General features: G+C 39.3%; 1 protein-coding gene across 3 annotated transcripts in view; it reads right to left on the reverse strand.

Annotated features, from left to right (window-relative positions):
- Positions 1-14,643, reverse strand: part of LOC100932203 (zinc finger CCCH-type antiviral protein 1) — a 95,548-nt gene extending 80,905 nt beyond the window's left edge. For all 3 annotated transcript variants that reach the window (XR_004229702.1, XM_031939154.1, XM_031939155.1), the window contains exon 1: positions 14,248-14,643. Coding sequence is in view for 2 of the 3 variants with exons in the window: in XM_031939154.1 (XP_031795014.1) it covers positions 14,248-14,540 (293 nt within the window). In the remaining variant the exon portion in view is untranslated. The remainder of the gene's footprint in view (positions 1-14,247) is intronic.
- Positions 14,644-21,855: the final 7,212 nt, after the last annotated feature.

Raw genomic sequence — 21,855 nt, forward strand, 5'->3', positions numbered from 1 at the left:
TATTAATCATCCCTAATAATTAATCTGTATGCCCTAAATAAAGATGTGTCTAATCTTCCAGGGAATTTGTACTAGGTACAAATGTTATTTGCTATAGGTATGAATTAGTTCAGCATTTTGGAAAAAAAATTTGGAACTTTAAAAAAACACATCCTCTGTGAACTAGCTATATCCTAGGTCCCAAAATCATCAAAGAAAGAGGGAAAGGAGATGTGTATATATGTATATGTATATGTAAACATGTGCATTTACACATGCATACATACACATACTTATAATATCAAATATTTACGGCAGGTCTTTTTGTGGTAGCTAAAAATTAGAAACTGAAGATGTATGAAGAAGAATGGTTAAATGAATGTAATGGAATATTATTGTCCTCTAAGAAATGACCAGTTCCAGAGGAATTGTTACAGAGTAAAGGGAATAGAACTAGAACCATTTCTACAATGATAACATTTTAAAAGAAAAACCACTTTGAAAGACTTTAGAGCTCTGATCATCAGAAATGATAACCCACAAGTGTGAAAGAATGAAGAATAAATACACTGTTCATGTTCTGACAGAGAGGCAAGAACCTTAAAACGCAGGAAAAAATTGTACACTTTCAGACATGGCCAAAGCAAGCCTTAGTCTTACTGGCTTATGGAGCTACATACTGAGGGTTTTAGTTTTCTAATTGCTCAATAAAGAAACAAAAGGGACAGTAAGAGGGACAATTTTTAAAAATTTTAATAATATTTTAATCAATGACTTAGATAAATGAAGACCAAGGTTATCAAATTTGCAGGTTACAGAAAACTGGGAGGAATATCTAGTACATTGAGTGCAAGATTAAAAACCTATCTTGAAGGGTTACAGATATCAGATAGAATTAGATGAAATTATTTGAGGAAAAAATATAAAATGCCTTACACCTGGATTCAAAAAACAGGAACAGGAGATGATAATCCCCCAATATGGCAGGCTCTTGTCTGTCCCCTTGCACAGTGTTCAGTTATGGGGGCCACATTTTGGAAAAGAGACTGTAAAGTTGGAAGGATTTTGGAGAAACCAACCAGCAGGGTGGAAGTGTCCTTGAGCTTATGCCACAGAAGGATTATTTAAAGGAACTAAGAGTGCTTAGCCTAGAAAAGACTTAGAGATGTTAGGAGGGCTGCCTTAGAGTATCTGAAACTTCTCAAATAGAAGGTAATGTTAAAGAGAAAAAGAATAATGAGGAGGAAAAAGAGGTTTTTATCTAGAAATGTCTTTTGGCCCTAGAATATCAAAAGCTTCTCACGTAGAAGGCAATGATAAAGAGAAAAAGAATAAAAAATGATTTTAAGTCTATTAAGGTCTCTTGTCTCTCTCTTGTATCCCTTCCACATAGTAGGGACTTAATGTTTACCAAGTGACTAATAATATTAGCTAGCATCTTAAAACCACCTCCTTTGTGAGCAGAATCAGGTGAATGTTGTACACAGTAACAGCAATACACTAACTGTATAATGATCCACTGTTAATGATCTAATTATTCTTAGCAATACAAAGATCAATGACACTTCTGAAGGACCTATGGATTAAAAATGCTATTCACCTCCAAAGAAAGAACTATGGAGCCTGAATGCAGATTGAAAGCATACTATTTTTCACTTTATTTTTTCCCAATGTTTTTTTTTTCCCTTTTGTTCTGTGCCTTCTTTTATGATATGACTAATATGGAAATGTTTTGCATGATTACATAGATATATGTATAATAATCTATATCAAACACCCTACTGTCTGAGAGGGGAGAAAATTTAGAACATGATGAATGTTAAAAAAAAAAACTGTATATATAATTGGAAAAATTATTACCAAAAAAAAAAAAAGTATACTAGCTTGTAATGGGCTTGAAACTCTTAAGTCAATGCACTGAGGTCAGGACAGCACAGCACTTAGGGCTAATTACTGATTGGGCAATACTCTATGGGCATATGCTTGGAAAATGGTCCTTCCCACTATCCTGTTCTGGCTCAATAATTGGTGTATACAGAGAATTGTAGGAGGGACTAGGGGGTGGGAGTAAGAGTAGCCAGGATCACTTTGGCAGTAGATAAGGGAGAAGGCGGTTGCAGAGATTCTGCTTTCATCCCATTCAATCCTACCCCTAAAGACCAAGAACTTTTGTTTATGCTGACTCCGGCTGATTCTAAGGTATCCAGGGAGCTAACTCAGTCATCACATTTGGTGCCCAACGTGTGGACCAAGGACCCTAATTTCACTGAAGAAGTCCCTGGTGACCAGGAAATAGGGTGAGTATTTTAATAGATAAACAGGGAACTTACTTTGTTAAGGGCTAAACTAGTAACCTTTTCCAGCTGAAATAGGGTAGATATTGGGAAAAGATTCTCCCCCATCCCCCTCCCACCCCCACCCCCATACCCACCCCTGCCCCAAGCGGGTGCTATAGAATGCATGTTTAAATTGATCAAGGGACAAGGCTTAATTGTAATTTGGTTGCAGATTGTTAGACTATTGGGTACATTAGAACACACATCCCCTTGGTTCTTAAAGGAAGATGAGCTAGGGCTAGATAATTGGAAGCTGGTAGGAGAGCAACTATGTGAATACTACAATGATAAAGGTCCTCTAAACAAACAGGGAACTTACTTTGTTAAGGGCTAAACTAGTACCCTCCCACCCCACCCCCATACCCACCCCTGCCCCAACGGTGCTATAGAAGCATGTTAAATTGATCAAGGACAAGGCTTAATTGTAATTTGTTGCAGATTGTTAGACTATTGGGTACATTAGAACACACATCCCCTTGGTTCTTAAAGGAAGAGAGCTAGGGCTAGATAATTGGAAGCTGGTAGGAGAGCAACTATGTGAATACTACAATGATAAAGGTCCTCCTTCAATTTCCAAGAAAACATTCTATACGTACAGCATAATACAATTGGCCTTAAAGAATCCTGCAAGTTATAGAAAAAAGAAAAGTTCTAAGAATAGCCAGATGAGGAGGTCTGAGGAAAAAGAGGACAAAGAACAGATTAAAAGTAATCACTGGAGGGCATAGGGAGTTAAGTGAGGAAGAAGGGCGTGGTGATTCTCATTCTCACAAGGCAGCATCAACCCTGCCTAAACCAGAACTGGTTCTTGACCCACCCCCATCAACTTTACCTTCAGGGATGGAGGGGGAAGGAGTAGTGGGAGAGGCAGTGACACCACCAGCACCCCCCCCTCCCAAATTCACCCCCTCCTATGACTAGATAGCAAAAGGAAATACTTAAAGCCACAGAGGAAGGGAAGAATATATCTGAGTTGAAACCAGAAATGTATCCTGTGATTCAACAGTTTAACTCTTCAGATCAAGAAAGTAGAAAATATACTCCTTTTGATATAGAAATCCTCAAAGATCTGAAAAAGGTTTGCACTCTTTATGGGGCTACATCAGCTTATGTTAAGATGTCATTACAGAATTTGGCGTATGAAGTCTTAACCCCTAGGGAATGGAAATCTATAGCAAGAACATGTTTAGAACCTGGACAAAACTTGTGGCTTTCTGAATATAGTGAGCTCTGTAGGATACAAGCCCAATAAAACAGTCATAGTGGAGTTAATTCTCTAATCACCTGTGACCAACTAACAGATGTAGGTTCTTATGCAGAAATTTCAGAAATTCAGGTTAATTACTCCTTAGCAGTATATGAACAAATTGCTGCTGCTGCTATCAAAGCTTGGGCTTTTCTCCCCAGTAAAAATGGCAAGGGTGAAACCTTCACAAAAATAACACAAGGGCCAAATGACCCTTTGCTGATTTTGTGGGATATCTGCAGACAGCTGTCGAATGAACTAATAGTGAAAATGCAGTAACAGATATTATGATAAGGTAACTTGCTAAAGAAAATGCTAATGAGGTTTGTAGAAGAATTATACTAAGACTATGCAAGGATGATCCTTTAGAGGAGCTCATAAGACGCTGTGCCACAGTGGGCACAAATGCCTTTTATAGCCAGGATATGATGCAGACTGCCCAACATCCCAATATGGGAAGACAGAGTCCCTTCTAGCAAGGGACTTCCAGAGAGACTCATCAATGCTTTCAATGTGGTAAAGTAGGGCATCTGAAAGCTCAATATTGGCATAGAGACAGAGTGAGAAAACAGGGTGGGAGAACAAGACCCAAAATCCCATGTCCAAAATGCAACAAGGTTTCATTGGGCCTCAGAATGTAGACTGATTCAGGGAAACGGGATGAGGGGCCCAGCTCCAGAGCCCAAGACAAAAAACACTTGAGGCATGATGGCAGCCGATTCTATACCCAGAGAGTGTCTGGAAGTAAGATACCCAGACATGACCAATCAGCCAGGAAGCCATCTGATGGGAGAAAGGGATTACAATTGGGGAGAATAGAGTTGTATGCAGCTGGGACAACTATTATACCCCCTGGAGAGGTGAAATCTGTTCCTCTCCAGCCTATGGATCCCTTGCCTCCAGCCACAGTAGGCTTGACCATTTTACCTCCTGAGAGTACGTACAAAACAGTGTCCATCCATACACTGATGTAGGAAACTGGGGAATGTGTAGATAATATCCCAGTCACTAATACAGGTAGACAATGTGTGACTTATCACCCAGGAGAAGTAGTAGCATCAGGTTTACTATACAAACTCTTAAGAGGCAATCTGGTGATAAGTCATCCGATTCTGACTCCAAGCAACAAAATCTAGGAATATACTGGACAGCAGCTGTGACAGCTGACCGACCTATGCTCAGTATCTATATAAATGGCCTACCATTAGAAGGATTGGTAGATACAGGTGCAGATCGTACAGTCATTAGAGGTGCCAACTGGCCCAGTCATTGGCCAAAGATTAAGGCAGACACTTCTATGTCTGGCATAGGAGGATCAACAGCAGCTGAAATTAGTGCTAACCCTTTGAGATGGATATTTGAAGCTGAAACAGGAGTTTTTACTCCTTTTACAATTGAAAAATCCCAATCAATCTGTGAGGAAGAGACATTTTACAACAATTAGGATTAAAAATGAGTACTTTGGTTTTTTAGGCAGGGCTGCTATTGAAGGCCTGCCAACACTTTTACCTGTTCCTATCCAATGGAAAACTGGGTGTGGATAGGACAGTGGCCCTTAGGTAGCAATAAAATTCAGGCCTTATTAAATATAGTACTGGAGCAACTTGACCAAGGACACTTACAACCTTCTCTAAGTCCTTGGAATTCCCCAGTATTTGTTGTAAGAAAGAAATCTGGAAAATGGAGGATGTTGACTGGTTTAAGTGGGAACAGATGGAAACTATGGGAACTCTTCAGCCTGGGCTTCCATCTCCTACTCAATTGCCTAGAGAATGTTCTCTTTGGGTTATAGACATTAAAGATTATTTCTATTCTATCCCTCTAGATAAGGAGTATATGAAAAGATTTGCCTTTTCAATGCCCAGCGTTAACTTAGCTGAGCCTTATAAAAGATATGAATGGACAGTTTTGCCACAGGGAATGAAAAACAGCCCCACTATGTGTCAAACATATGTTGCTGCTGCTCTTGCTCCAGTAAGAAAAGCATTTCCAAAAGTTATGTTACTACATTACATGGATGATATATTGGGATGTGCACCTGAGGAACAAATGTTAGAAGAATGTCTACAAAAGACCATGGAAACACTAAGAAACTACAAATTTCACATAGCTCCAGAGAAAATTCAAAGACATGCTCCTTTTCAATAATTAGGGTATGAAGTATACCCTAAGGTGGCTTACAGTACAAAAACTGTCCTTAAGAACAGAGAAGCTAAACACCTTAAATGACTTTCAGAAATTGATAGGAGATATTCAATGGATGCACCCAGTGTTAGGCTTGACTACCTATCAGTTACAACCATTATATGACATTTTAAGGGGAGACAGTGCTTTAAACTCACCACGCCAGCTTACAAAAGAAACTCAAGAAGCTTTGAGAGAAGTTGAACTGGCTTTATCCAATGTGGTTGAAAGAATCACTAAAAAACCCTTGAAAATATTAGTTTTTGCTACATAAGAGGCACCCACAGCAGTACTTCATCAAGGAGACAGTATGATAGAGTGCGTGAGCCTCCAGCACAATCAGAACAAAGCCTTACTCCTTATCCAGTGCTTGTGGCTAGAATTTTATTAAAGGCCATTAAGCAAGCAGTACAATTATCTGGGATAAGACCTGACAAGATATACATCTTTTATACTAATGCACAAATTAATGTATGGTGTGAAACCATCCCAGAGTGGCAAATTTTATTAGCCATGGCTCCAAATTTTACACACGGGTCTCCATTAAAGATAACCAGACTATTACATAATTGGCAGTGGATTCTTGAAGAGAAGATTCCTAAAGTTCTTCTTAAAGGAACAATTATCTTTACAGATGCATCCAAACATAATATTTGCGCTGTACAGTCTTGTGACTGAACTATAAAGAGAGTAGTCAGAACTCCTTTTTAGTCCACTCAACAGAATGAATTGTATGCAATCATTTTAGCTCTTACTTATTATCTAGGAAATATAAATATAATATCTGATTCAGCCTATTTAGTAGGTGTGGTACAAAGAGTTGCCACAGCCCAAATAAAATTTGTAATCTCTAATATATATCAGCTCTTTAAGAAACTTCAAGAGCAAGTGAGAAAGCATCCAGATAAGAATTATATTTTGCATGTCTACTCTCAAAGTGGATTTCCAGGTCCTGTTTTTGATGGTAATTCAAAGGCAGATAGGCTTCTAACCATGTTGACCAATACTCCTTTATTCCAAGAAGCCCAAAAATCTCATTCTAAATATCATCAGGCTGCTCGAGCTTTACATTTGCAATGTGGAATAAGAGACGAAGCAAGGAGCATAGTAAAAGCCTGTACAGCTTGCCTTTCTTTCCATGCTCCTACACTGCCTCCAGGGAAGAACCCTCGTGGTTTGAGACACAATGAAATTTGGCAAATGGATGTGACCCATTATAAATCTTTTGGTTGTCTGTCTTTTATCCATGTTGTGGTAGACACTTTTTCAGGATTCACTTTTGCAACACCAGAAGCAAAAGAGGCAGCCTGAGTGGTCACTGAATTCCTTATACAAGCATTTGCAATTATGGGTATGCCACAAGCCATAAAAACAAATAGGCCTGAATATACTTCCAAACATTTTGCACACTTTTGTGAACAGTATAAGATTTTACACACCACAGGCATACTTTTTAATCCTCAAAGACAGGCAATAATAGAGAGGAGAAACAGAGATATTAAGAAGCTCCTCCAAAAACAAAAGAAAGGGGGAGCCACAGGTAACCTTGGAGAACTTCTAAATCTAGCTCTTTATACTATTCTTGATTTTTGACAAAGATGCACTGGCTCCGGCAGACAGGTTTTATAACTCACTGGAAGGGCAATGTCCAGGGCAAGCAGCTCCACTATCTTTAGATAATTGCCAAGTGATGTGGAGAGACCCAGAAAGTGGGGAATGGAAGGGACCAGATAAGTTAACTGCTTGGGGGACAGGGTTTGCTTGTATCTCTACAAGTGGAGAAGGAATCAGATGGGTGCCAACGAGCCGTATTCGCCTTGTCCATTGGAGAGAGATGGAATAGATCCTTGAAACGAAGAAGATCCAAAAAACATTGGGTGGTTCTGTTGCTGACTGTGCCCACCACTGAATGAGCATGGCAGTTATGGCGTTTGACTCATGGACATCGAAAATTGTTGGACTTCAAAACCCTCAGGAATCATTGGAATCCCTGAGACATGAAAAGATTGTTTTAGGACTTGAAAACCCTTAGGAATCACTGGATTCTCTGGGACGTGGTATGATTGTTGTAGGACTTGAAAGCCCTCAGGAATCATTGGATTTTCTGAGAAATTATAAGACTGTTGCAGGCATTCAAAATCTGCTGGAATCATTGGATTCCCTAACACAAAAAAAAGACTCTTGCAGGACTTCAAAAACTTGTGGGGATCATTGGATTCTCTGACACATGAAGCAATGGACAATAGATTGGTTTTGAACTATCTCTTCACTGCTGAAGGCAGCGTATGTTTGTTGTTTATATACCCTCCTTCTAAGACTTCTGGAAATCTTTTACAACATCATGTTGATTTATATTGTTTGTTATACCACTACTTGCATGTACAATTCATGTTTGTTACACTACACTGAGCCAGCACTGGCTATGAGGAGAGTCACCACTAATAGCCTGTGTGTTACTGCTATGTGCTTGTGTAATAAATACCTCCCATGCTGATGGGTTTGTGCATACCTGTTTCTAATAAGACCCTTCAGCCCAGATACCCACTAGCAATCCCCACTTCCCTTTGGTGCTTTTCATCTCCCTTCCTGAGATGTCAGGGAGGGCACGATCACCTCATTTTGGGGGTTCTCACCTCCCTGATTAGTCAGGGATGGTGTGACCACCTGTGTTCTAAAACAAAAGAAAGCGGGAGATGTTATGGGCTTGAAACTCTTGATTCGATGCACTGAGGTCATGACAGCCGAGCACTTAAGGCTAACTACCAATTGAACAATATTCTATGGACATACGCTTGGAAAATGGCCCTTCCCACTATCCTGTGCCAGCTGGATGACTGCTGTATTCAGAGGATTGTAGGAGGGACTAGGGGGTAGAGTAAGATTAGCCAGAGTCACTTTGGTGGTAGATGAGGGAGAAGGAAGGTTGCAGAGATTCTGCTTCTATCCAATTCAATCCTACTTCTAAAGACCAAGAATAAAGACCAAGGACTTTTGCTTATCCTGACTCCGGCTGATTCTAAGGTATCCAGGGTTCTAATGCGGTCATCACACTAGCTAAAAAAAAAAAAAAAAAAAAAAAAAGCAAAAAAAAACCTACTATGTGCCAAATACTTTACAAAAAAAACCTACTATGTGCCAAATACTTTACAAATATTACCACATTTGATCCCTACAATTGTTATCCCATTTTACAACTAAAGAAACAGAAGCAAACTGAGGTTAAGTGGTTGGCCCAAAGTAAAAATAAATAAATAAATAAACTTAACAACTGTCTGCAGCCACATTTGAACTCAGATTTTCCTGACTCCAAGTCCAGCCCTCTATCCTCCAGGCTAAGGCAGATTAGACATGTTTTGCTTGGTCCAATGAGTAAAAATGGTAAAGAGGCAACAAGAAAAATCTCCTAAAAATTAAAATCCACTGAAGTACAGAGTAGTGCATGTCTGTGCAGGTTATGGAGAGACACATCCTCTCTAAGGGGGCGGCCCTACCTGAGAACAAAACCAGGGCCTCTCTATACTAAATTTTGGAAGAACTCCATCCAAGCTGCCTTGGACCAAGCTTTCTATTCTCCATGATCCTCTATCCCGAATACTCTCTTGCCATTGGTCTTGCCAACACTTGTTCTAGAACAGCAATGAAGTCAGAACCAGTGATGACAATCTTCATCTTTGCAACTTCTCAAACCAAAATAGCCTTCCCATAACCTCACTGCACACAACATTTCCTGGGATAGAAGTAAGCTTCTTGAAGCCAAGGGCTGTTTTGTTTTGGGATCCATATGCCCAGCATAGAGGGCCGTGATTGGCAAATTGTAAGTGCTTCATAAATGATTTATCATTCATTCACCATGTAAAATAATGTTTCCTAACAACACTGTCAGCGTTTGACATTTTTTCTGGAGGTAACCGTCTTTCCTCCCCAGGACCTCGGGGAAAGGACGACAGAAACAAGAAGAAAGGATTACAGAAAGCAGAAAGGATGACAGAAACACGAAGAAAGTATAACAGAAACAAGAAGAAAGGACAACAGAAAGAAAGGATGACAGAAACAAGAAAGGACAACAGAAAGAAGAAAGGATGACAGAAACAAGAAGAAAGGACAACAGAAAGAAGAAAGGATGACAGAAACAAGAAGAAAGGACAACAGAAACAAGAAGAAAGGACAATAGAAACAAGAAGAAAGGACAATGCTTAAAAAATAAAAAAAAAAAACTCACTAGCCCCTGTCACATTTGCCTCAGTCTTTGCAGTGACAAAGTTGACATCATGGCCAACAAATATGTCTGAGCCTTTCTAAACATTAATCAACAAAACAGAGATTGTTTTCTGCAGAGGATTTTTGGTCTCACCAAATGAAGGCATTAATTGGCAAGAAGGCCAGGTAGGAACAGCCTGCACACTGTTATGATGCCAAAGTTATTTTTAAGGTTGCTTTTTTTTTTAATTCCCTGAAACTTTTGGGGCTATCCGCCACCTGCTGGTTTTTTCCACTGTCCATTCCTGAAGGGCATGTTGGAACATGGGGGGCATTGCAGTATAATGTCACTGGAATTTGCCTCTAATTTACTTTATAACTGAGAATGCTACTTCATTTTTCTAGGTCTCAGTTTCCTTATTTGAAAAATGAGGGAACTAAACTAAACAATTTCTAAGTTTCTTATAAATTCTAGTTCTAAAAATCTATGATTCATAGCTCTTTATGGCCTTCTTATTTTGAATAATTAATTCTATAATTCTCATTCTCTCTCACATCAACCATCATCAACAGACTAGAAGCAAAAGAAATATACGCAATAATAATTTTTTGTCAGAGTTGTGAATTTTCTTCCAACAGAAACATGAAGAAATAATATATTTTCTTCTGTGACTAAGCAGGTCGAAATTCATCATAATCAAATGATATTCATTGAAAATTTATTTGACATTAAGATATTATACAAGCTGTTGGTTATGTAAAGAGTTATAAAACAGGCACTGACCTCAGGGCTTACAATCCAGGTGAAGATGGAAGAGAAACATCCTAAGCATATAAAACACCATATGTTAAATGCCAAACAAAATTCAGCAGGAGTGCTGAGGGAGAAATACTCCCATAAAGCTGGGAGGATAGGAGACGTAGGATTGGAAAGATTTTTGGGAGGAAGTGAGACTTGAGTTCATCTTTGATTGGATGGTATAAATAAAAGAAAAAGCAGGGAGAGGGTGGGAAATTCGGTAGAAAAGGGAAGCAGGAACGCCCATGATGCATTGGGGAAACAAAAAGCAAAACAGTTTGGCCACTATATGCATTGTTCAAGACAGGTGTCAAACAGGAGGCCCAGAGGCCTGAGACCTACAATATTTCCTACTGTAGGAGGGAATCAGATTAAAATATAATGTTATTATTTGTCTTATTATTATTATTTATTACTTGTTAATTTTATTCTTTGTTGTGGAGGGAAACCAGATTAAACCATAATGGTTATTTTCATGTCTCTGGTTAGCAAAATAAAGCTTAAATGAGTTTAGAAAAACAAATTTAATGAAGTAAATAAAACAAAGATAATTATTAGCATGTAGTTTTTTAAGTCAATATGTAGCTGCAGGGATCCTTATGTATAATTTGATATCATTGGTATTTGAAATGATCAAAGAAAAGGCTGGAGAATCTTATGTACCAGCCCACATCGGTCAGACTTTATCACTTGGGCAATGGGGAGACATCAAAGACTTCTGAGCAAGGTGGTGACATGTTCAAAGTATTCTTTTAGAAAGATTAACTTGGGGGCAGCGTGCAGCAGCCCTGGAGTCAAGAGGACCTGAATACAAATCCAACCTCAGACACTTAACTCATCCAAGAATGTGACCCTGGATAAGGCACTTAACCCCAAATGCCTCACCAAAGAAAGGAAGGGAGGAAGGAAGGAAGGAAGGAAGGAAGGAAGGAATTAAGGAAGGAAAGGAAGGAAGGAAAGAAGGAAGGAAGGAAGGAAGGAAGGAAAGAAGGAAGGAAGGAAGGAAGGAAGGAAAGAAGGAAAGGAAAGAAGGGAAGGAAGGAAGGAAGGAAGGAAAGAAGGAAGGAAGGAAGGAAGGAAGGAAGGAAGGAAGGAAGGAAGGAAGGAAGGAAGGAAGGAAGGAACAAAGAAAAATTAACCTATGGAAAATGAATAGAATAAATTGTAGTGAAGAACTAACAGACTTCTACTAGGGAATACACTGCAATGTATTGGGAAACTACTAGGAATACACTGCAATGGGCCACTGGGTATAGGAACATGAATTAGGAAAATGGCTTCATAAATAAATGAGAGAAGGGAATATTAAAAAAAAAACAAAAAACCTTTTTCTGGTAGAAATTCTTAACCTGAGGTCCATAAATCCATAAGGTGTCTGTGGATAGATTTTAGAGTGTCTTCGAACTTACAAAAAAAAAGAAATTATATCTTCATTTTTTAGAAACTTTTAAGTTCTTTTGAAATACAACAGATTTAACTTTTGACATTTAAAACCATAATTCTGAGGAGGGGATCACAGGTTTTATCAGAATACCCAAAAGGGTCCATAACACAAAAAAATGTATTTGCTCTACTAGAAGTTGTGACTGAGTAAAAGAAAGGATGAGAAATCGAATAATAGGTTTGCAAATTATATGTATACAAATAGATAGATAGATACACACACACACATATACACACACAGGCATACATCTCAATAAGTTTGAAGTTTCGGTTCCTACTAGAATGAAGTGGCAAATAGAAGCTAATTCAGAGAAAGATGACACAGATTTGAGCTTACTAGGTGTCTCCTTTTCCACAGTGCAATTGGAGATATGGACCGTGTTGGAAATATGAACTCTGGACTTATCAGAGAAATATAAATGTAAATTTGGGTGAGAAAACCAGAGCAGATAGTTGAAGCCACAGGGACAGATAAAAACTCCAAAGAGAAAGAGCAGTATGGAGCAAGACTATCAGAAAAAAGGTTGCTTCAAGGACTTAGCTATGAAGTACCCCACCTTATCTAGGTGGTTAGAGGAAAAGGAAAGATAGAATAGGTCCAGGAAGCAGAAGGAAAACACCAATATGGGAGTCAAAAGACTTTTTTTTGTGTGTTTGTGTGAGATGAGCAGGTTGATTTTAGAAAAACCATGGAAAACTTGAATGAAATAAGGAAAAAAAACAAGAGAATGTGTATAGCAACAGCAATAGTTTGAAGAATGTCTGTAAACACATGTAATTAGAAAAAAAATAAAATACTATTAGAACAAAAAAACTTTATAAAAAAAAACTGTGAATGACTAACGCTATTATGATTACAAATATTCAAATCAATTACAAAGGATCTATGAAGAAAGACGCAATTATTCACCGCCAAAGACAGAACTGATCAATCTAGGTATGCACAGACTGGCTTTACATAGTGTGTCAAATGGTGGCCTCTAATGTGGTAACAAAATCCAAGAAAATTCCCTTAAAAAAAAAAAAAAAAAAAGGATTCTAGGAGCGGCTGGTCAATCAATACTGCTAACTTGAGTCCAGTTTCAGCAGTCGCGAAGAGCAAAAGCAAGGTTCTAGAACTGGTGAGGAGAAAATGAAGGTAAAAGGAGGTGGGGGGCGGGGCAGAAGAGCCAGCAGCTCAGAGTGGGGAGGATGGCAGCTGGGGCAGGAGGCTCGGGTATCTGTGGTTCTAAAGCCGAGAGAAAACAGCATGTGGGCGTTGGGCGGTGATACTGAGGGATGGATCTCGGGGTTGGTGGGAACTGAAGCCCGATAATTGTAGTCGGAGAGAGTCTCCACACTCGGGTTTTCTTCTCCAATCCCTGCCTCACAAATAGACCCAATTTCCGGGCCCGTCCAGGCACGATGCGAGGATGCCTAAGTCAAAAGTTATTAAAATGCTTAGACAGCTTGCAGCCAAGTTACACGTAAGCAGGAAGTTAAGGGCAGGATTAGAAGTCAAGTTCCAAGGCAGAATTGTGGCCTGGGGGAAGGGGCTGCCGAGCTCCGGGATGGGGGCAGGGGGGACGGGACGGAAAAGGCAGTAAGTGGGAGAGGGAAGAGGGAAGCGGGCCATTGGGAGATCGGTGAATGGAAGGCAAGTGGGGGGATGGGAGGGGGGAGGGGGATTGGGAGACAGGTGAGGGGAAAGGAGTGGGGGAATAGGACGGCGGGAGGGGGGGGGGACCGGGATGCAGGGGAACGGAAGGGAAGCGGGGAATGGATATTAGGAAGAGGATTGGGAGATAGTCGGATGAAGGGGGAGGGAGGGGGTTGGGAGACGGGCGAATGGAAGCGGTACGATGGAGCGGAGAAACGGAAGGGGGAATGGGAAGAAGGAGATAGGCCACTGGAACGGGAGGAATGGACGAGAGGAAGAATGGGGGAGGTAAATGGAAAGACGGAGAAATGGCGGGGGAGAAAGGCGAGAAGAGCAGCCGGGAGGAGGGGGAGACGAGAGTGGAGGCGGGGAGGGGGGTAGCAGGCGGGGAGGGAGAAGGCCGGGCGGCGGCGGCCGCACTCACCTCTCGCGCCGGCACCTGCCCAGAAGGTTGAGCTTGCAGAGGTGCAGGGCCTCGCAGGCGCCCCCGCACGTTACGCGGCGGCACACTCGCACCGGGGTGGTGGCCAGCACGACGGGACCGGCGTCGGGGCCCTGGGCCAGCAGCACGAAGCGCTCGGGGCCGGCTTCGCTCAGCACCTCCAGGAGCTGCTCCTCCGACAGCTCGATGAGGCCGAGGAGTTGGCGGAGGGCCAAGCGGCCCCCCTGGGCGCACAGGAGCGCGGTGAGGAAGCCGCACACGGCCGGGTCCGCCATGGTCCTCGCGGGCTCCCGAGCGCCGCCGCCGCCGCCCGCCGCCCGCCGAGAAGCGAGTGCGGCGCCGAAGGCTCCGAGCCGCGACTGCCGAGCAGCGCCGAGCCCGAGAAACGAAACTCCGAGTTCGGGGCGGCGGGGGGCGGGCCCAGCCTGGCCTGCGGCTTTCCGGAAACGCCCCGACCCAGGCTTGCCCGCTGATTAGCTTCTCCGTGGAAGACGGCTTGGCCCGGAGCCCCGGATCGGGGCCTTCTCGGGGGCCCCGAAAGCGAGCAACGCTTTGATGGCTTTCCAAAGCAGCTGAAGCGCCCGGCCAGAAAGACCGGGGGCCGGACGCGGGACCCCCCCCCCCTCCTCCCTCCTTTCTCCATCGCCGGGGAACTCTGCCAGGGAAGAGGTCACTCCCCGGGCTTCTTACGTCGGGGCTCCGGGAAACTCCCGAAACCAGCCTCCGCCCGGGGCACGCGGGCCAGTGTCTCGGGGTAGCCCGGGGTGGTTGTGGCCGGCCCTCGGGTCCCTCCCTCCCCCAGCTCCGACTCCCGCTTCTTGCCTCTTCTTGCCATCTATGTTCGCAAATTCCTCAAAAAAAAGGATTATTTCCATTCCTTGTGGAGCCTCCTGCAGTATCCGACACACAGTAGTCGCTTCATAATAATAATAATAATAATAAATGTCTATTAATTGATTTCCATTTTCGAAACTTCTACTGACCGCAGTGATGCCCGAGGGAGGCACCCCCTCTCCCGGTAGGTGATTGGTAAGGGTCACTTGAGACAACACAAGTCTGACACATCATTGTAAATAGGAGATACTGTTATTTGTTAATCCAGAACCTTCTGTTGCGTGCACACATTGCACTTATACCAGTTATTCAACGTGCAAAAGAACTTGTATTGATATTTTTTATTTTTACAAATAAGGATGTGCTGGAACCAACTCCTACGGGATCCTAAGAGCCAACTGTTGATTTTTGAGCATGATCGTTTACACCTCACAATTGTTTGATTGGTTATCTGGTTTTAAGAAAGTGATGGGGAGATGTTAATAATGCAATTTAAATTTTAAAATGTATCCTGCATCTGTTTCCTCCTTCCCCGCAAAAAACTGTGAAACATTCACCGGTACATTTGCTACATCCTTTCTCGTTCCTCTTAACAAAGAATAAAAGAAGGGGGAAAAAATCGTTTCAGCAGCACTAAATAAAACATCTACCGAACATGGCAGTACATGCCATTTTCCTTAGATACTCACTTTTGCCAAAAGGGTGCTATTTCTCATCTTTTCAACGAAACCAAATTTGGGCTTTTTAGTTACACATCATCCACTTTCAAGATTGTTTTTTTTTTCCATTTAGATAGTTGTAATCAATTAAACAAGCATTTATTAAGCACTTACTATGTGTCTGGAACACTATGTTAAGCCATGAGAAAGGCAAAAAAGACAAAATTTTTTAAAAATCTATTTTTATTTTCTAAAATTACTGTCCTACTCAATGAGCTATTGCTCGTAAAAAGAATAAAAAAAAGAAGGAAAAGTTAAAAACAAAATTTAAAACCACTCATCTGATTCTGAACCATAGCTTCCACTTTTGCAAAGAAGGAAGAAGATAGCCTTGCCTCCTAGCTCTGATAAGGAAAAATCAAAACAAAACCAGCCCCTGACCCTGAGTGAGTACCCAGGACTTCTGACTTCTCTTAGTGGGAATCTTATTTTCAACTATATCCTCCCCAAATTCCTAATTCAGGAAGTTTAAGCCTGTACAGGAGCAAACCTCCAACCATCAGTCCATAAGAGGTCACAAGCTGATTTGTGCATATAAAATTGGTCCAACCCAGAGTATACTATAGCCTGGCAAAGATTCTAAATTCTCTAATGTGGCCTGTATTCTCTGTACCCTGAGAGAGGATGAGCTTGGAAAGAAAGAGTAAAATCAGTCAATGAACTCATCAACAAAAATTGTAAAAACATAAAAAACAACTTGACAAAGGATCAAATAAAATATACATAGTGCTTTTCAAGCAAACTTTGAAATCGTATGTCAACATTTATTATTATTGAATTATGTCTGACTCTTCATGACTCCCTTTGGGGTTTTCTTGGCAAAGATACTGAAATGGCTTTCCTTTTCCTTCTCCAGCACAGATGAGGAAACTGAGGCAAATAGGGTGAAGTGACTTGCAACCAGTAAATTGAGGTTGTATTTGAACTCAGTTCTTCTGGAGTCCCCGCTGAAACTCTATTGCTCCACCTAATGGTCCTAATAATTTATTACATGCTAGCTATTTTGTTTCTCTTTATTTTTCCAGGATTTCTTCACATCTTAAATTAACTTGTTGCTCCATCTTAGTCATCTTTCTGCCAAGTGGATACTGCCCCACTCAAGTTTTCTGTTCCAGCAACATTAATCAGATCAACATATATCAACCAAAGTCACTTTATAAATGACTTCTCAGACCAAGGCAGTCTCCCCTGGTCACCACTTTGCTAATTCTGTTATCGTCTTCTACTGGAGTGTCAGCTTACTTTTGGGAAAAACAGTCCTTTTGTATTTATATTTCCAGTGCTCAGCATATAAAAATCATGTAATAAATGTTTGTTTATAATAGTATTAATAAATACTAATTCTGGTGATAAGTATTATTAAATATTAATAAATTAATAAGTATTAATACTAAGTATTACCAACTAGCATTTATTACAATATATTTAAATGTAATGTGTTCTATAATTATATAATACATATTATTGGTCAAATAATATATAATTAGATAATACAATCTATAACTGATGACACATAAATGTGATTAATTCATTAAAATAGCAGAATGTGTCACTCATTCAGTCTGTCTTGCAGTCAACTGATTATACCTTTAAACTCAAATTACTCTGGCTTTCATTTAGTTGACCAATAATATCCCCTGACCAAATTCATTGTTTAGATTTTGATGACTTAGAATGAATATAAATGGTGATTGTTTTCTGTTCTAATCAGAAACTGTAAGGGTCTTCCCCTTCAAGATTGTAATTTTTGTGATGGTAAATTAGGCCATTGAATGGACAATGCCTCAAGACAAATTGAGACCTGGGAAAAACTTTAATTTAGAAAGACCAAGATCACCCACTACATTCTGGGCTATGGACAATGATCTTGACTTTGTCCTGCCACTGGACTTGGATGACAATGAAAGAGTGAGGTTGACAATGTAGCTTCACTTAAATCTAGTTCACAAGCATCCTTGTGATGCCATTAGTCTTCTGGAGAGTGAAGGATGAACAACTACCATCATCAAGAAAGTCAATGAAATGATTGTTTCTTAAAATTTGCCTCAGCACTTTATTTTGTCAGTGTACTGATTTTCAGTCTATACCTTGCTCTGTTGAGGTGGGATGGTTGTGAACTTCTTCCTGATTCAGCTTTACAAATGAAGGACTCGGACATTATTCTCTCTAGAATGCCTTCCTGTACCTTCAGGCCATGACTTGATGGAATTGTGTTGATAGAAGAACAAAAATTCTTCTTTTCATTAAGAATATGAGGCTGGTGCTCTGTTCTTCCCATTTCTCCCAATCAGTTTCTTCTCAGGGTTTGGACAGAAGTTTCCATCACTAAACTGTCAGAAATTGAAATCCCTGTTTCCAGACTAGTTCGTTGGTTTTATAAGGTAAAGTTAAGTCCCTTAACCAGTCATAAACAAACCAACCAAAAAAACCTTATTGGATCCAAATGAAATGCCATTGATTGAATGATTCAGTGCAGTTATCCAGGCCTTGTTTGTGTCTAGTTCACACTTCTGACTGATTTAATTGAAATAGATTCTAATCTGATGTTTTTTTACCAGATAAAGTAGGATCATTTATGGATTGATTTGATCAATAGACCCTTACCCTTACAGTACATTACCATGGGATTCCCTTTGTGTATGAGTGAGAATGGTTTCTGAGCTCTCATTCAATTCTCAAATTTTGTAATTCTGTGATAAATTGTCTTTATTGTCAAATGATGATTTCAACCTCTTTTTACTACTTATAGTTTGTCCTTTTAAAATTACCACAAGGGAAAGGCAACATGTTGTAGTAATGGAGAACTGCTTTGAAATCATGGTAACCTGAATTCAAAGCCAGTCTCTGTGAGAATTATGGGAATTGAGCAAATCAGATCCCTCTGATTCTATCTTGTCATTCGGTTCTGGATCTAGTCCAATTTCTGTCTTGTGAGAAAACTTTATTCCGTTATGGGAATTATAAGAAAGCTTAACTGCATTGTTTGATCCTAGGACGGCATGGACCACTTCTACCTGTTGCATAGAGATCTTTAACTAAGGACATAGGTTATGCTGATCAGAAACCCAATCACATCTGAAGATTGATCCAAGAAAATTTCTCACAATTATACAGCTCGATTCAGGCCAGTTCCAAAGATTTTGTGATGGAAAGAGTCATCTGCACCCAGAGAGAGAGAACTGTGGGGATTGAGTATGCATCATAACATAGTATTTTCACTCTTTTTGTCATTGTTTGCTTGCTTTTTGTTTTTTTTCTCATTTTTTTTTCCTTTTTGATCTGATTTTTCTTGTGCAGCACAATAATTGTGGAACTATGTATAGAAGAATTGTACATGTTTAATATATATTGGATTATTTGCTGTCTAAGGGAGGGGGTGAAGGAAGGGAGGGAAAGAAATTGGAACACAAGGTTTTGTAAGGGCAAATGTTGAAAATTATCTATGTATATGTTTTGAAAATAAAAAGCTTTAATTTTAAAAATTATATATATATATATATATATATATATCTCAAACAGCATACTGGTCTTATCTGAAAACTGGCCCTAAATGGATCAATCACTTAACTATCTCTTTGTTGCTTTGATTGAATACAAATATTTGAAGAGAAGTGAAACACCTCTTTTTCTGATTTCAGGAAATTATACTTGTTTGCTCTCCCCCTCCTAACTGGAAAGCCTCTAATCTTTTCTCCAATTAGAAAGCAGACCTAATCTTGTATCCTGTTTAAGTCCTGCTAATTGTTTTCTGCTAATGCAAAAAAATCTCTTTTTGTATTGGGGTCCATTGTCAAACTGAGAAGGCCTGGTCCCAATTTGTTATATAATTGGCATGCATTGCTTAATAAATTGATATGCTCAGATGCTCTAACCTTTAGATAATCAGTATCTGGAACTTCTTGTCCTGGCAATGTTGCAATATTGCTTAAGCTCCCAATGCTCCAGGCAATTTCATAAAACTATAAATTTCAGAAGAGTTGACAATCTATATTAGTAGAAGTTTCCAGACATGGGAAATCTCTACATCAATGAAGTCTCAGGTCTCGAATATAAGGAACCATATCTGTGTGCAGGGGGTAGAGCAGAATACTGATTCTGATAGGCTTAGAATCAGTTAAACTCAAATCTACTTACTTACTAACTGTATCACCCTGAGCAAGTCACTTAACTCTGTCTGATCCAGTTTCCTTTATAAGATAAAGGAACTTTCAGGGTTGTTATGAGGATCAAATGAGGTAAGAGTTATAAAGTGTTCTGCAAACCTTGAATGAATACTAGCTATTATTATACTTCTTTGGATCTGTGCTATCTTGGGGGTTGGATTGCATTTACTTCCTATATGGTGTACGGTATACTTTTCACAGATTCAATCATCGTAACCCATTTGACAAATGCAGGATGCTTTAACATGAAAAATTGCCTATTCCAGTTCTAGACAATGAAGACTTTCTGACTTCATCAAAGCTTATAAATTTACATGGGATAATAATTCCTAATTGTCTTGTGCAAAATAGATCCCATTGGCAACATGATGAAACCTACAGATTCCTTTTCAGAATAATATTTTAAGTGTGTAATATAAAATACATAGGAATCCAAAAGAAACCAATGATATTGTAATATAATTATCAAAGTAGTTTTTAAAGACAGGTTCATAGATCTTTGGTTAAGAATCCTTGAGGTAAGAAAAATAGAGATTTAAGGCAAGTTTGCTGATCACAAAAAAAAAGATCGATGAGGTTTTGTAGATCAATGAACTATTTTCCTTAAAATCCTAAGTCAACTGTTAGCTACTACTCCCTTTTTTTATGCATGTACATGTATTATTTAAAGTGCCTGAAATATAATAGGTCCTTAATAAATGTTGTCATTTAATTGGTTAATTCCCCTCCATAAGTAAATCTGAGAAAATCTAGTTTCCATCCACTTTTTTACATCTGAGAACTTGCTGTACATATAACAAATAAGGCAAACACTGTTACTTGCCAAAATTTTGCTTTGAAGAAGTCTTTGTTTCTACAACTGCAGCTGTGACCTTGAAGAGATTACAGAGGGAAAATCTTCCCTCCTCAAAAAAATGTACTTCTTTTATTAACTAAATCCAAATAGTAATGGGAGAAACCTTAGTTGATATATAGTTGATACTACTTGACATGTAGCTATAGTTCCCGTCTTCCCCACATAACTTTGGTTGTTGTGAGCAGAGATTTATTTTTTAGTGAGGAAACTAGTATTTCAAAACTTTTTGTTTGTCTCTACTCCTTCCATCTCTTCCTGTCCTAGCAATATTGTTCTCAAAGGCTTATACCCAGAAGAGCAAGGACCAGTTTATTTTTGAAAAGTAAGAAAAAGGAGTAAACATATGTCTGTGTTTTCACAAATATAAATATATATATATAATTATATAGTAATTTTATATAGTAATATAGTAATAATATATAGTAATATTTTATATAGTAAGTTTATAGTATATATATATATATATACATATATATATATATATAACAATTGTCAAAGTAATTTTGCTTTTGTTCATTACTATTCCACAAATGAATAAATCAGCATTTATTAAATGGCTACAATGTTCCAGGAACTGTACTAGGTGACAGAGACAGAAAGATAAAACTAAAACAGTTCCTGATCTCGAGAAGCTAATTTTCTATTGTAGAAGTCAACATATGAACATTTACAAAGTAAACGCAAAAACAAGGAAGTTTGAGAGAGACAGAAAGAAAGATAGCACCACACACAGAGAACTATTTGGGGCTTCATTATAGAAGATGGTGCTTGTGTGGAGAGTAAAAATCCCCATATGATAGATATGGGGATTATTAAATATAATACAAAAGAATTTATATATTTTCAGCAATACATGGCACTTTTATAAAAATTTACTGTGTATTGGGGCATAAACTCTTGAAAAAATTTAGAAAGTCAGAAATATGAAACACAACATTTATTGATTTCAAAGCAATATAAATTATATTCAAAAGGTCACTTGAGAAAAGAATTTGGAAAGTAATTGGAAAATAAATAA

Source organism: Sarcophilus harrisii, chromosome 5, assembly GCF_902635505.1.
Source record: "Sarcophilus harrisii chromosome 5, mSarHar1.11, whole genome shotgun sequence".
In the NCBI taxonomy this organism is placed as follows: domain Eukaryota; kingdom Metazoa; phylum Chordata; class Mammalia; order Dasyuromorphia; family Dasyuridae; genus Sarcophilus; species Sarcophilus harrisii.